Source organism: Mustela nivalis (genome assembly GCF_964662115.1).
Source record: "Mustela nivalis genome assembly, chromosome: 16".
Classification (NCBI taxonomy): domain Eukaryota; kingdom Metazoa; phylum Chordata; class Mammalia; order Carnivora; family Mustelidae; genus Mustela; species Mustela nivalis.
In genome coordinates, this window is record NC_139035.1 from 15,134,339 (window position 1) to 15,151,572 (window position 17,234).

At 40.5% G+C, this 17,234-nt stretch overlaps 1 protein-coding gene and 1 pseudogene across 2 annotated transcripts in view; both read left to right on the forward strand.

The window, feature by feature from the left end:
• Positions 1 to 6,664: 6,664 nt before the first annotated feature.
• On the forward strand, positions 6,665 to 7,069 carry LOC309849556 (large ribosomal subunit protein eL32 pseudogene; annotated as a pseudogene). The gene has a single exon. The product of its transcript is annotated as a large ribosomal subunit protein eL32 pseudogene (transcript).
• An 8,653-nt stretch (positions 7,070 to 15,722) lies between these two features.
• KCNK2 (potassium two pore domain channel subfamily K member 2) overlaps positions 15,723 to 17,234 on the forward strand; it is a 223,394-nt gene continuing 221,882 nt past the window's right edge. The window contains exon 1 of the mRNA XM_082701753.1: positions 15,723 to 16,313. Within this exon, the coding sequence (XP_082557879.1) occupies positions 16,280 to 16,313 (34 nt within the window). The 5' untranslated portion in view covers positions 15,723 to 16,279. The remainder of the gene's footprint in view (positions 16,314 to 17,234) is intronic.

Consider the following 17,234-nt stretch of genomic DNA (forward strand, 5'->3'; position numbering starts at 1 on the left):
CCAATTCAGGGCTTGATCCTAGGACCCTGAGATCGTGACCCGAGCTGAAGGCAGAGGCTTTAACCCACTGAGCCACCCAGGCTTCCCTACTCCCTCCTTCTTGAAGACTTTTTACTTTTCTTTAAAAGCACTGTGCTCCCCTAGTTCTCCCTCCTCAGGTCCACTCCCTGGATTGATTGATTGTTTGTTTTAGGGGTGTGTGTGTGTGTGTGTGTGTGTGTGTGTCTGTTTTGGCTGCTTCTCATTCCACACTCTAGGATCCTGGAACACCCATGGTTCCATTGTCAGATCACTTCCTTTCTCTATCCACACTCATCACTCACTCACTCCCTGGATGACTTCATCTAATCTCATGGCTTTTAATACCATCTCAATAAAGATGCAAAATTCCTATTTTTATTCCAGAATACTCTGCTTTTCAGTAGATGGCAACTCTAGCCAGCAAAGCTTTCAAGTTTCCAGTCATCCTCGACTCTTCCTTCCACGCTCCACATTGGATCCCTCAGCAAAGCTTGTTGGCTCTGCCTTTGAAAGTCAGGATCCCAGTGTTTCTGAACACCTGCACTGCGGTCACCCTCCAGGCCCCTGTCATCCGCTGCCTGAGTTTTCACGAATGCCTCCTCCTCCTCACAATCACCCTACCCCCTGGACACTATTCACAAGACAACTGCCAGAGAGATCCATTTTAAATGCAAGCCAGGTCATATCTGGTCACTGCTTTAAACCCTCCACTGGCTTCCCAGTTCACACAGAGAAAAGCCAAAGCTACCTCACTGGCCAACAGACTTTACATGAGCCCTTGTCCCAGCCTTCCAGTTGCCCCTCTGCCAGTCCTTGCTTTTCTTTAAATTTGCCAGGTGTGCACCAATCTTGGAGCCTTTCATTTCCTGGCTGGAATACTCCTCCCCAGGTATCTACCTCCTTCCTCTTCTTGCGGAAATATCACCTTCTTGGTGAGAACTTCCCTCCCTACCTACCCTACTTTTCAGTGCAGCCCAATCCCCCTTTCCTGCTGTATTTTTGGTCTTTGTAAAACTTATCACCACCTGAATTATTATTTGCATTAATTAGTTCATTGCCTGTTTCTCTTTGAACTGGAGAGTGGCTTTCCAGAGGCCAGGGTCTTCTGTTCATTGCTGTATTCTAAGGGCTATAATGGTGCTCAGTATGTGCTCAGTAAATATCTGTTGAACAAATGCATGAATACGTAAGTAGGTTCCAAGTCAAATGTTTCCAAGATGGAATTGAATAGATTCAAAGGAAGAGATGAAACAAGAGAGGGGATAAAAATATTAGAAATAGGATTAAGAAAGCATCCATTTCTCCTCTCAACCTGCAATAATGTAATTATATCTACACTATTTGAAATGGACATGTTTTTAAAAGATCTTATTTATTTATTTATTTGACAGACAAATGTTACAGGTAGGCAGAGAGGAGGAAGCAGGCTCCCTGCTGAGCAGAGGGCCTGATGCGGGGCTCGATCCCAGCACCCTGAAATCATGACCCCAGCCGAGGGCAGAGGCTTAACCCACTGAGCCATCCAGGTGACCCTGAAATGGATATTCTTATAAATAGCATAAAGGACCATGGGGAAAGTAGAGCTGGGTTTAATAATAAATTTGTAAACACTGTTTTAAAAATCAGTGAAATTGGGAGTGAATTTCACATGGACCAGGCTAGAGCTGCTTTCAAATTTTAAAAGCCACTGAGCTTCAAGAGCGTCTTCTGGGAACAGTACTTTCTCTTTCCTGGGCTCCCTCAGTGGATTGGGTCTCCCAGGAAGAGCGGAGTCAGCATCACCTGGAACCTGTTAGAACTTCCCATTCTCAGAGCCCCACCCAATCTGCCAAACAGCACTCCTGAAGTAGGGCTCTGAAATTTGTAGTTCAACAAGTCCTCAGCTGATCCCGATGTGTGCTAAGGTTTGCAAACAATGGGTCTGACCCAGTCTGGCTCTCCTGAGGGCACCACTCCCTTGCAGCCCTCTCCAGTGGATGCTGTTCTCCAGTTGCATTCCTTGGACCACTGGCTTGGAGGAAGCATGGACTGTTGTCCTTATTCCTATTTGCCTCTCATAGATCATCTTTACTCCCTCCTCTCACAACCCACACCCCCCCCACACACATCATCATCATCATCATCATCATCATCATAAGACCTACTACCATTACACCTCTTTTTTTTTTTTTTTAAAGATTTTATTTATTTATTTGACTGAGAGAGAGAGGTCATAAATAAGCAGGCAGAGAGAGGCAGAGAGGTAATTCTTGAGTCCAGGCTCCCCGCTGAGCAGAGAGCCCGATGTGGGCTCGATCCCAGGACCCTGAGATTATGACCTGAGCCAAAGGCAAAGGCTAAACCCACTGAGCCACCCAAGTGCCCCACCATTACACTTTCTTATAAGCCATCAACCTTTGTCTTCTGCCTCATGTACAATCAAGGTAATATTCCCCCATTTTAAAAACACAAAACAAAAATTTAAAAACCCACCCTGAATGTCTTCTCCCTTCTAGTCATTGCCCCAGTTCTCATCTTCCTTTTACAGCAAAACTCAAAATAATTCTCTACAAACTCTCATTTTTCTTTCAAACTCACTAAATCCAGCCTTTACCAGCACAGCTCTATTAACTGGTCCCTTCAAGGTCACTTTGCTTTGCTAACTTTAGTGAGCAATGTTTAATCCTCACCTTATTGCCCTGTCTACAGCTTCTGAAAGCTCATCACACCTGCTTCCTCAGAATACTTTCTTCACTTGATGTCAAGCCACCATACTCTCTTCATTTTCTCCAGCTCAGTCTCCTTTGCTAGAACTTTCTCCGTAGTTGAGTACTAGACTAATACCCTGATTTCTAGAACTCAAACCTATATGCCAGTGGCTATGCACCATATCCATTTTGCTGATTGTTGACATCTTGAAACAAGCACGTCCAACACTGAGCTCCTAGATGTTCTCTCCCAGGTCTACTTCTATCCAGTCTTTACTTTTCCAACTAGTGGAAACTCCTTTTTTTCAGTTGCATAGACCAAAAACCTTGGGTTAACCCAGGCTCCTCTTTCTGTCTCATGCTACATCCAAGTCAACAGCAAAACCTATTTGCTCAGAATTTGACTGCTGAATGTCCCCTCCACTGCCGCCATCCTGCTGCAAGCCTCCATTACATCTCATCTGGGTTGCTTAGTGGCTCCTAACTGGTCCCTTTTCCTCACTTGTTCCCCACCAATCCATCCTCAGCATAGCCCTGGACTGAGCCTGCTAACCCTAAGTCAGACTTCATCACTCCTGTACTTGGATGTTTTAGTGATTTCCGCTCTTACTCAGAGTGCAAAACAAAGTACTCATGATGATGTAAAGTGTCCTCCATCATCAGCCCTCCATTACTCTCTCGATCTCAATTCCTGCTCACTCTCCCTTGCCACACCAGCCTCTTTCCTATGTTCTTAACCACTTCAGGAACATTACCCCTTCGGGGTCCCGCCCTGCACTAACCGCTCTCTTTGCACGGACTGTCTTTCTCCACGTATCTCTCTCCCTCCCCATCTAGCTCACTCTCCCCCACCTCATCACTCAAAGGTCACAATTCCAGTGGTCCTTACGTAACATTTCAATTTTCTTTCCATTCTCCCTCTCTCTTTCATGTATTTTTTTCTCTCTTTATTACTTAGCAATATATAACACTCTACAACATATAGTCTATTTTATTTACTTGTGTTGTTCATTGTCTCTTTTCTACATGTGAATATAAATTCTATAAAAGTGGAAATTTGTGTCTCTTTTGCTCTGCCCTAGTTGCCAGAGCTGTGCCTGGCATATGGTAGACAGTTCACATCTATCTATTGAAAAATGAATGACTGAAAAGCTGAGCTCTTAATTTCAAAAATGTATTTACACTCAGCTACAGGCCCCAGGGAGAATATAAAACTCCTGCGTTTTTAGTGGAAAGAATTTACATATTTTTGTGAAAACTTCCTTAAGGCCTATCCTTCCTCTCACTTGATTGTTCGTTGCGTGACGACTGGGACTGAGAGTTTTGCTCACAACTCTCCAGGGCCAGGACCAAGTGAGGTAAGTGAGACCTGTGCTTTGGGCATAAAATTTAACAGGGGAAAGGTCCATCAGGTTATTAAAAATAGTAATGTTTTATCCAGTAATCAAGATATCATTGTAATGCAATAAGTTTTAAAAGTCAAAATTAGTGCAAAAATCTGTGATGAACAACACATCAAAAGTTTAAATAAAAGTAGTACTGACTTCTTTAGCCTCAGTGACCAAGATGACTCCCCTTTGGTGATAATTTTAACTTTCAGTACCTAATGACCATTTGCCAAATGAACGAATAAATGAAGGCCAGCAAAGGGTTGTATAGTAAGGGGAGTTTATTATTTATTTATTTACTTATTTATTTTTAAGACTTTATTTATTTATTTGACAGAGAGAAAGATCACAAGTAGGCAGAGAGAGAGAGGGAAGCAGGCTCTAGAGAGAGAGGAAGAAGCAGGCTCCCTGCTGAGCAGAGAGCCCGATGTGGGGCTCAATCCCAGGACCCTGGGATCATGACCTGAGCTGAAGGCAGAGGCTTTAACCCACTGAGCCACCCAGGCACCCCAGTAAAAGGAATTTCTCTCTTGGAGGCCTTTCTTTGTGCTTTGACTTTAATAACTAAAGAAACAAATACTATGTGCCAGGAACTTACTGAAGTGCTTAATAAGTATATACATATAATAACTTACTTAAGCCTTCCCCTACACCCTATAAATAGGTGTTACTATTACCATCTCCATTTTACAGATGTGGAAATTGAGGTCTAGAGAGATCAAATGACTTCTGTGAGCTCATACACTAGGAAGTGCTGGAGTTAGCTTGAGAGTGACTGTGTGACATCTCCTTGGATAGAAAGCCTGATGGGTCTGCAAGGCACCAGAAGACATTCTAGGAAAAGGGAATCTAAGCAAATTCCTGTTACTGTTATAGAGCAAGTTCACATGGACACCAAAATAAATCATGCAAACATAGGGAAAAAACAGATGTCACGAACCAAACACTAGGCTAGGGAAACTAATGTGGAATTATTTTATGAAGCATGTCAAACATATGGAACAAGTTACAAAGCAGGGCCATTATAGATTTTTAGTTTTGTTTTAATTTTTTTCTTTCTCTTTCTTTTTTTTTTTTTTTTTTTTTAAGGACCATTGGTTTTGGAAACCAGAGTGTAAGTATAGAAGAAAAGAAAGTGAGGGAAAGAGAGAAATTATTCTATCCTCTGCAGCAGCAGACGCAAGTTTCTCCAGTAGTTCTCTCATCGTTACAGACCTTTCCAATGAGAAATAAATCATGGTGTTCTTACGGGGGTGCAAGAATCCAGTAAGTTCTGAATGGTTTTGTATAGAAAGGATAGGCTCACAGGTGGGGATCACTTGCTAGAGATTATTCGCTAGTCTATTCATAGCGAAGGCCATTGACGTTAGCCACACTAACTTGAAATTTACGGTGCATGGGCTCTGTTGAGGTTTATCCACAAAAAGAAGATTTGTCATTTAAAATGTGTAAGCAAGTTTTTGGAGAATAACTAGCACACTTAATATGGATATAGACACATATAATGTCTATATCCTTTATAGGAGCATGATGTTCCTTTACTTTGTCGACATAGTTGAGTTTTACGGCGTGTTGTGAGTGTTGGCAATAACATATGTACAAGTGTCTGGGAGAGGTGTCAGGGGTGAATGAATGTGAAAGGGCTTTCATATTTGTTGTCTCTATCTTAAAACAAATCGTGTAGTACTTGGGTAGTGACATAGAATTACAGCCTCTCAAACAACTTCTGATTTCCCTCTCTTCTTCTCAAACCTTGCCTGCAGAAGCAGACTCCACACAGACCCCCAGAACCCCATACTTTCTCTCTTGAGGACCTAAGCTATCCACCTTGGCAGCTGCACCAGTACATTTAGACTGGAAAATAGTAAGAAAATAAATAAATCTATCCTCAGGCTCCAAGGAGAAATTTGTATTTCAACCCAACTTCTTTTAAGATGTGTTGAAATAAGGTAAGGTGTTTTTTTACCCTCTTGTACTTTTACCTGAATTTCTGGGGCTCTTTGAGGTCTCCGAGGGGACGGACACCCAGTGTAGTCGTTCTTACAGGACTTTATGAGTGCCTGTCCACCTGTGCCATTTTGTTCCATGTGTTCTTGAGAAGTGCAAACGGCTCTTTGAGCAGTTTGGTTTATCCAAGGAATAATTCTTTTTTTTTTTTTTAAGATTTTATTTATTTGACAGAGAGAGAGAGAGATCACAAGTAGGCAGAGAGGCAGGCAGAGAGAGAGGGGGAAGCAGGCTCCCCGCCAAGCAGAGAGCCTGATGCGGGGCTCGATCCCAGGACCCTGAGACCATGACCTGAGCCAAAGGCAGAGGCTTTAACCCACTGAGCCACCCAGGCACCCCACCAAGGAATGATTCTAAATCACTAAAAGCTCCAGTGGAAATAATGGAGGCATTTTAAAGTATTGACTTCCAAGGGCAGGGTGGGAAGGATAGGCACAAAATATCATTTTTCAGTGTAAGATATAAATTAATTTGGTATCTCACAATAGGAAAATGGGAGTCAAAGAGTCCTCCTTCCCCAGCTCTGCCTGCGGGAACAGCAGCCATTTCCTACTTGGCATCATGGCCACCTACAGACCTCTGGGGAAGCCCAAGGTCATTAAAAAGAGGACCAAGAAGTTCCAGCACCAGTCAGACAGATATGCCAAAATTAAGTGGGACCGGCAGAAACCCAGAAGCACTGACAATAGGGAGCACAGAAGATTCAAGGGCCAGATCTTGATGCCCAACGTTGGTTACGGGAACAGCCAAAAACCAAAACACATGGTGCCCAGTGGCTTCTGGAAGTTCCTCATCCACAGTGTCAAGGAGCTTGAAGTGCTACTGATGTGCAACAAATCTCACTGTGTGGAGATTGCTCACAGCGTCTCCTTCAAGAACCACAAAGCCATTGTGGAAAGAGAAGCCCAGCTGGCCATCAGAGTCACCAGTCCTGTTGCCAGGCTGTGCAGTGAAGAAAATGAATAGACAGAAAGCTTATGTGAGTATCGTATTTGTGTTAATAAAACCATAAAACTACCAAAAAAAAAAAAAGAAAGAAAGAAAGAAAGAAAGAAAAGAATCAGCGAATCTGGTGACCAGACTTCTTTGATATTTCTTTAATCAAGCATATGGGTTTGAGAGAAAGCACTAGCTTTATAAGAGGCTGATAAATGTAATAAGACAATGAATTTACAGTCTAAAATCACAAGAAGGCTGAGGGACAAGCGTGGCAAACTAATTAAAACACTCTGCTATCATTTAGCTGTGTGAACTTGGACAAGACATTTCACTTTTCTGGACCTTTGGTTTTTCTCTATAATTTTTTCTTCTGTGTATGCAAGATGAAATTAATAAGTTTGCAGATATAATTTCATTCATTCCTTAGACAAATGCATTGATCTTCTACTTTGTGCCAGGCTAATTACCAGATACCAACAATTCAGTACCAAGCACAATAGACTTGGTTGCTATGCTCTTGGAGTTTATATTCTAGTCGAAAGAGACATAATCAAAAATCATAAAAAATACACGGAAAAATATAAATTAATGAGTTTAAAGGGGAAAAATACTTTCAACTATGTTGGCGTTTAAAAGGGGGAATTGAGCTAGTCTACCATGGGCATTATATTCTGTGCTAGGGATAGTTCAAGGAAAAAATAAAATGTTTATGACCACATTTGAAAAAAATAGTTTTATTGAGTCTCACAGAGAAAATTTTATATTCTTATTTAATGATGTAGAGAAAAAATCAGTAGTTTATATGAAAACTCTTTACAGGTACAAAACCAATTTTGTTAGGCAAAGATAAGTTTCTAAGAGTGAAGTACAGATGGACCTCTTATGTGTGAGAGAGAAAATGGGCCACATTTGTGAGCTGGTTGCAAGGCATGGAATGGGAGGGATTATGTGGAGTCTAGTGGGCAAGATGGCGGACCGTGAGGCAGTGTGACCTGTGCCCCTCTCCTGATCCCTTAAATTTTAAATCTACTCGACTCACATAGTGCTTCAGTGGAAACTGGTGTAGAGGTTGGACTCTGCAATTCTAGCCAATAGGCAAAAAACTAGAAATGCTTGAGAATATCAGCTGTTAGGATGAATGGGTAAAGGGGTGGTATATATACACAATGGAATACTATGCAGCCATCAAAAAGCCAAAATCTTGCCATTTGCAAAGACGTGGATGGAACTAGAGGATATTATGCTAAGCAAAATAAGTCAATCAGAGAAAGAAAACTCTCATATGATCTCTCTGCTATGAGGAATTTGAGAAGCAGGGCAGGAAGTCGTAGGGGGAAGGAAAGGATAAAAATGAAACAAGGCGGAATCAGGAGGGAGACAAACCATAAGGGACTCTAAATCTCATGAAACAAACTGAAGGCTGCTGGGGGCGTGGGAGGGGAGGGAGAGGGTGTCTAGGTGATGGGCATTGGAGAGGGTATGTGCTATGCTGAGTGCTATGAATTGTCTAAGACGATTCACAGACCTGTACCCCTGAAACAAATAATACATTAAACGTCAATAAAATTAAAAAAAAAAATAACAACTGTTAGGAATCCACAGAAAGCAAAACTAGGGTTCTTTGGGCTCACAAAAGTACGGCATTGGATTGAAGGTTAACTTCAATAAGATTTTTGTGGAGAAAGTGAGTCCATAAGGCATTGGAGGTATACTACAATTTTAATTATATGCTATATATATTAATTATATATATATATATATATTAAATAGAAGTTATATATATAATTATATATGTATATATTAAATAGAAAAATGCCCAAGAGAAAAGTGACCCTGTTTTAACTTCCGAAATGGCATCTGACGTCTGTGTGCAAGCCCTCTCAGCCTCACCTCCATGTGGGCTGACCTCACAACAACGGCATCTTCTGAGTGCACATTTCTTTCTGCCGCCACTGGCGTCACTGGTAGAAGCCTACTCTCATCAAACCTTTGTTTGCCTACAAATGAGGGGGTTGATGTCTCTGGGGGCATTGCCTTTATTTAGAATATGCATGCCTTTATTTAGAAAAGAGCGATAAGGAGGAGGAAGGCGAAATCATTTCAAAAGGCTGATTATTTGGCTAAGCTGTGAAAATATGATACAAATGGCGTTATGAATTTACCTCATCATCCACCCAAAGTGACATAAAAGAGCACGGATGTAAAAAGCTGCCAAGTGGACATTTATTCTAAGATATGCTCTTGCTATTAGCTAAGCACCTAAGGCAGGCTTTGGTTTCAGGCCTCGCTACATTGCAGAGAAAAAAAAAATTTTTAGGTTGTAAGTCTTCAAGGTGCTCTTCTCATTTATATGTAATTTTGAGAGTCTCAAACCCTACTTTCCTAAAGGATCAGTGTTGTTACTGATCATTTACCAAAGTTTCTGGTTGGGATCTTACAGATTTCGTATTTATTACTTCATGTAAAGCTTTTTTCCACTAGCAAAAACCAGAACAAAATCATAAAAGAACCTCTGGGATTCATAAATTCTTCATATTAATACCTGTGTCATGGTGTCACTGTACAGTGCTTAAGGATTTTCTGTGGTATGGCATTTTATACAGAGTACTAAAGGGAAATAAATAATTATACATACGATAAATCATATCTATCTCTATATGATTATATATAACTATATATTTCTATATAAAACTATATTTGTATTAATACTCATAGTTATACACACATACACACAGATGTACTTCCATGGATTCCCTTGAAAATTAAGCTCGACAGAAGGTTTAAGGGCAATGCTTTATTGGGAAGAGAATCCCAGGGTAACTCGAGTGAGAAAAGAAGTGTGGCAGACAACAGTGGGGAGCAAATGCAAGAAGATGTGTTAGCATGCTGACCACTGCTTCACAAAGAGCCGCAAAGAGGGCCATTCCATCCGCTGTGCACCTGCTTGCGCACGTGTGGCATTGTTTGGTACAGGCAACGTGGCAAAATCCTGCATCTAAAATCCCATCTGGGGGAAGAAGTGAGCTGATATTTATCTGACAGCTCTCCTTCATCTTCTGCTTGCAGGTCACAGTTTGCTTCATGAGAGTTGACTCAGCAATACTCAAGAATTTCTATCACCTGGTCCCTTTGGCAGCTTTGGATATGTGCTTCTGGCTTCTAAGTCTGGAAATAGTGGGAGGAACCAGGACTGTAGAAATGCTGTTTGTTTGGCCTCAGATATAAAATCATGCTTCAGACTCCAAGATCTATCCATAGCTGAGATGGAGGAAGTTGCTGAGGGTCTAGGAAATTGGTAGAGCCAAGAGAATATAGATGGGAGCATAAGATGTGTATGATTCAACTCAAATATACATATCTAGATGTAGCAATAGTATCAACCGAATATACAGTATAATGCATTCTCAGATTTCTGCATTGAAGGAGGAGAAAGAGGTATATATGAGCTTCTACGGAATAGAATTTAAAAATATGCTGAGCTTTGGAGGGGGTGTTTGTATTTGCTGAGATTTAAGAAAAAGTCTGAAAACAGAGTAATGAAGATGTATTTAGGGGATTTGGCTTAGGAAGCTGAGAAAATCACCTTTACCTGCTCACCTCTCTCTCTTGCTCTTGGGATTTCACTTGCAGTAAAATCGTGTTTTTCTGGAAATAGACAAGATAGTCCTCCAAAAAATGCCAAGAATCAGATACTTAGGTAGAGATGTCTTTCCAGAGCAAAAGAAATAGTTAGGTCTTGGGTTTCAAATATCTTCCCTCCCCTGCTTATAGAAGTAAACAAAAAAGAGGTAAGAAGCCTGAACAATGGAAGTGAAGAAGCTAAATCAATAAACTTTAAATTCAGAAACCTGCAGTGTGGATAATAATCTTTCATGTCAATAAGACTGAGAGTTACGAGTGCTAAATTTTAGATTTATTTTCTAGATGCTCTAGGAAGAGATCTGTGTATGAAAAAGTACGTTCTAGAAATCAACAATGTGAGGGATCAAAATAAAGTATACTTATAACAGGAAGTTACTATGAAATAAAGTATCACAGGTAAGTTGATTTTTTAACCCGCTGAGCCATCCAGGAGCCCCTGGTAAGTTGATTTTTTAAAAGATCTTATTTATTTATTTGACAGACAGAGATCACAAGTAGCAGAGAGGCAGCCAGAGAGAGAGGAGGAAGCAGACTCCCTGCTGAGCAGAGAGCCCAATGTGGGGCTCTATCCATGACCTGAGCCGAAGGCAGAGGTTTTAACCCACTGAGCCACCCAGGCACCCCAGGTAAGTTGATTTTAAAAATAAGAGGCAATTAACTTTGGAGTGAGATTCTGGAAGTATCCATTAGACTTCCATATAGAGAATGGAAGAATACAAACTCTTGAAATACAAGGTTTCAGGAAATAAAAATATCTTTGGAACCCTGTAACTGTGTGTTTGGTACTCTAGAACGATTCAAGCATTTCTGCATTAGATATATATATTCTAATTGCCAGTCATTTGTTCTAATTGGTTAATATAGGCCCTAAATACATGAATGTGGAGAATTTGTTTAAGATAGATAGAGATTGCTCCATGGAAATGACACGTTTACATCTGAAATTGCAGACTAGTAGCTGTGGGGGGAAATCATGCCTACAGATAATTCTCAAAGGTTTTTAAAAATCAGGAAATATTGCATAACATTTTAATGAATGACCATACCAGGTGTTCAGTCTTCTGAGGCTGAAAGTGTTGGCTGGAGGTGTCTGTTGGCTGGAAGGGTCCTCACCTTAATTCAAGTGTACCCTTGATGCTGGTGCTCTCCCCTTTCCTCACTCCCATCATGTCCAAGCCAATCATTCTTGTCTTCTGTAGGCAATTATAACTGCTCTCCTACTCAAACAACCATCTTCAAGAAAATTACTCCAGAGAGATGTCACCCAAGTGTTCATCTTTTAACTTGTTATTAGTGTTTGCTAACTTTGGTTTCACCATGCTTGGTGGTTTTGTTTGGTCCTTATGTGCTCCTCATTGCTGTCTCTGGCCATATGTCCAACTCTGCCTCTGCCACAGGTGCCATGTTGATGTGTTGCCTTTACTTTCTTGGGACACTTTCCACCTACTCTGGTTGGAGTTTGGTTCCCTCTTCTTCCACGGTACTAAAAGTGAACTCTACAACTCTTATGGTTGAGTCACCCTGATATCCATCCAATTGGTTGAGTATAACTACTCTACTTTCACTGCACCTGTGATAGATAGTTTGCATAAATGTCCCCAATTTTCTATGTTTCCCATATCCACATTCTTTGGTAGTATAAGCCCCCCAAGACTGAGTCCAGGCCTCTCTGGCACCTTGCTTGACCCTAAAAATTTGACCCGAACAGAGGCTTTAAAATGCACTTGCACATTTCCACCTCCACTCTGACCTCTGATTGCCTTGAGACCATACTCAAGCTAGCCTGAGAACACACCTAGGCTAGTCTCTTAGAAGGACATGCAAGATATGTGCAAGTGAAAACACCAGAAGAGCTCAGTGGTCCCAGCTGGGGCTTCTCCCTATCAAAGCCTGTAGTCAGCTGACCTTCAAACACATTGAAGAACACAGTCAAGATCAGGTCACTTCCTTGACTCGCTGCTGATGCACAAAATGAGCCCATATGAGAACCCAGAATTGTCATACTGACTTTTACAAAAATTGAAATAATAAATGTATATTGTTTGAAGCCACTTAAGCTTTGGAGTAGGGTTGTTACACAGTAATGACTAACTGATATGGTGTCCCAGGGAGTGAGATTTTGGTTGAATTTAGAATGTAGTCTTCTCATGAAAAATGAGTATATGTATGAGAAGAGCTACACACTTAACAATACGCTAAGAAAAATATATTCTTACTATATTTTGAAATTGCTCAGAAACAAAAAAAAAAATAGAAAATCGTTGAAGGGTTGCTTTGGGTTAGGTTGTTTTGATTTGGAAGAATGTAAATATGTCTCATCTAAAAATCAAACATGTTCTGGAGACATTCAAACCCAATGTTTGTGTTGTAAGTGGCATTCCAAACCCATTTCCACGTAGGTAGGGGACCTTGGACTGACATACAGAAGAAATTTCCCAACAAACCATTGCCTTCACTGTAACTTTGAGGTCTCGGTGCAGAAATGTGAGTAGAAATAAGTGCATTAGGGACCTCAGAAGGCTTGGCAGTGCTTTTTAGATGCTTATCTGAGCCACACGAGTTAGGAATCTGGGATGGAAAGCTCCTAAGAATAACCATTCTCACGAAATTTCCAATCCCTCTTGTTTTTGGCAGAATTTTAAATTCCGTGGAAATGGCTCATGTCACAAGACTTCTGTGTGGTGTTGGCCAGCACCAGGAAGAAGAGCGGCCCAGGAAGGGAAAACCAAACCAATGTGGTTGCATGTTTTCACGCCTTTGAAAAGGTTCGGGTTTGGCTCAATCCAAGAAAGAGCACTTGGGGTTTTTATTTTCTGCCAGCTCTTTCAAATACCATTCACCTGACTCATGATGCTTTGAACATCAGGAGGAAACAAGGGAGTGCGTAAATTTCCAATATTCCTCATGTTCAGAAATTCTTTGAATGAGGCTTCCTCTTACTGGGAGAAGAAACAGGAATACCACTGGACCAAGATGGACTTGCACTGTAGTCTTCACAGAGGGGTGGAGTGGCAATGCGATTTGTGAATCAGTCAACTCATTATTTGCCACAAATGTAGGTGATACCACCAGAATTCACTTCTCCCCTTAGACAGCCCACATGGTCAAGGAAGGGGGAAGAAGCTGGACCCAATTTTCTGGCTTGTTCTGAAATTTCACTGGAATTGTAAAACCCAGCAATGTCCCTCATTTGTGTTTTTGAGAATAATTTTGCCATTTCAGTGTCGCATGTGCTGATTCTACTGTCTGGAATGTCCTACCACCTGTTGTCTGCCTAACAGATGCCAATCATCTCCTCCATGCTGCTCAGACATCAACCTTTATCTCACCCAACCTAATTAGCCACTCCCTCATCTTTGCTATCCCTCTACATAGTGTACAAATTTATATTGGTGTGTTTAACATACAAGACTGTGTTCTCAACACAGTGCCTGGGGGCACAGTAGATGTTTCATAAAGGGAAATGGATTGTACGATACAACACTGTACAACACTATACAAGCCTTCCATCAGCATTAGCCTCTTCCTTATGTCTTAACCCCATGCTACTCACCCACTCTTCGTTCCCAACTTAACTTCCCTGCAGGTTCCGCACACCCTCTCTGTCTTCCAGGTCGCTCTGTCCGCCTCATATGAAAACACAAAAGGTCAGCAAGTGCAACTGATCTAATTCTAAGGTGCTCATTTAAAGGGATCTTAACTTCCATACTCCAGCAACATTTAAAGCACTGAATATTGGACATCTAATAATATGGCAATATTTGGATTTATAATATGGAAACTCTCTCCCGTGAAGGTAAAACAGGATAAGGATAATCTGATGTAGCTTATTTTTCAAGTTGCCAGTGGCTGGCTGGGGACTTGATCAGATAAGAGCATGACATGGTACTAATGAAGCAAAGGTCAGGGTTCCCATCCCTGTCTAGTCCAATTAGCATTATTGTTTTTCACAGTTCCCTTCCCTTCCTCTCAATCTCAGCCAAGTCTCCTGCAATTTAGAGCAATTGTGCAAAGGGGTTCCTGAAAAGAGAGGACAGGAGGGACAAAAAAAACCAAAAAAACAAAAAAAAGCCCACTCTTATTTCTGGAAAGTAAGCTGACAGCTTATATGTTCTTGCGTGTGTGTACATGTGTGCTTGTGCATGGGAGGGTCACTGTTAGCTTGTGCACAAATGTAAGTGTCTGTCTACCTAATCTCTCTCTCTCAAATGATTTGAAAAGCATTCATTGTTTGAGTCAGATGGAAGGATTATGTTACTGGAATACTGGTATTTAATGTATATTATCACATTTGTTATCATATCAAAACCAGATGTTTAAAATTTGGGCTAGAAATTCCATAATACGGATTGTATTACCTCAGGGTCACCCTACCACCTAATGTTCACTGCTCAGCTGTATTTTGTTATGGCTTTAATAGAGCAATAATGTGTTTCCACAAGTCTTAGTCTGGTATTAGATAACATGTGGGCTAATTTTGGTGGGTTGAGCAGACTGGTAGGGGGTTATACAAACCAGAGCAATTTGCTTTCCCAACAATAAGAAAATACATGAAGAATTGTTGCTAATGGTCAAGACATCTCTCCCCCCCCCCCACCATCCTTACCTCCTTTCTTCTCTCTCTCACCCTTTCCTTATTTATCATTTTCTTTCATTCTTTACCATTAGTTCCTTTATTTTTTTTTAATCATCATTTTTACTGTCTCCACATGTCCCTCAAACTTCTTCCAGAAACAGAATCTACCTACAATTACTTTATCTTGGCCAAAGCTATTTGAAACCTTCCTCTTAATTTGCCTTTCTCACATGGCTTCTGTACTGATAAAATTAAAACAAGCAACTCAGAAAACTGATAACATTCTCGATTTAAAAAAATTATAATCCAGGCAATTTAGATAAGGTTAAGGAGAAAGAAAGAAAGAAAGAAAAGCCCCTGTGGAAGCAAGCCAGCGATTCATCTGTTTGCATTAATAGGTTCCAGCAATGGCACTACAGGCACAGAAAGCCTGTTCGCCACTGCACTTAGCAAGCACATGAGCTTAAAAATAAACTTTGACAATGTAGATCTCTTTGTCCTTTCAGGAATGGAAAACATTATGTACTTCAAAGCATACTAAGCCTGATTTTAAAATCTAGTTGGGATATTGTTACCGTGGCAATTGGGAGGGTCTTCAGGCAGTCCGTGGAGGCTTCGTGGGCAATAGTGCTCAAGCCACAGACTAGTGAGAGTAAATGACGCTGGCAAATCTTAATATGCTCCTTCACGAGGAAGAAACGTCTGTCTTTTAAGCTCCCTGGAACAACCGGGATCTAGTTCCTCATTTCAATCAGGAAGTCTCTTTCTGAACCAAACTGCTAAGACAGAGTATTGGAGTAGCACATTTTACTTGCGTACAGCAGCGTTGGTTCATTTTGGAGTGTTTTTGGACAGGAAATCGATCTACAGGGTAACTTTCACACAAGAAAGGAAACAGTATGGGACGATGGCTTGTTAGTACAAGTGACTCTGTTTTGGATATTACGGACAAGAAACCTTGGTGGAAGAACAGCATTCAAGATCACAAGCATGATGACTCCTGATGAAAACATCCCCAAATGATGAACCCACAAGCAAAAAGGAACTTCTACTGTAAGTATCTCAGCAAGAATCACGTATCTCATTTGTTTTCAAATTTTCTGGAGTACATGGAGTAGATTTCCAAGCGAGTATTTGATGTAGGGAGTCTTCCTAGACAAGTCTATAATTAAACTCATTGGGTGGTTCCAACAGAGGGTTAGTTACTGGAATTTTTTCCATGACCTTGCAACACTGAAATAAATTGCACGTTCATGTGGGCATGTTTTATATAATAGGCATGTTATATCAGGCTTTTATTGTGTGATGTCTTAATTCTGGCAATGCAAAGTTAATGAACATGAGTATCTACACATTCCATTACATTTGGACTCTGGTCATTTAAACTGTCTTTGCTTTGGTTTCATGTTACAGTTAATCTTGTAATCAATTTTCCACATATAGATTGACACATGTTATTTGCAATTTACTTAGAATATTAGTTATTTTCTCAGTGACTCTTATTTGTTTACTAGGGAAGAGATAGCTCAGAATCTTAGAAATGGGGAAGAAAAACTCTGATAGTTTACACTAAAACCTGGGAATGAAGACTTTTTTTCTTTTTACATTTCCATATTTGTTTGGTGAGTAGTACTGTTTGAAAAAATTGATTAGATGTCTCTATGTAAGATTTTTCACTCCATTGGAATAAAATTATGATCTTGGAAATGGAAATCAAGTTCATCAGTAGCATAATCCTATGTAAATATTCAACATAGCTAAGTCCATCTTTAGTGTCTGGCAGAGTACATACTTATTAGAAAGTTTTTGAATGTGTATATGTTGATGTTGGGTCATAGGACAAATGTCTTGATTGTACAGTAATCATTTCATATTAGGATTCTATTTTATTAACTTATCCATGAATGTGATTGAATTTTGTTTAACAGAAACTGCATAATAATGAGGTTACATTGCATTACTGTTTCCAATAAG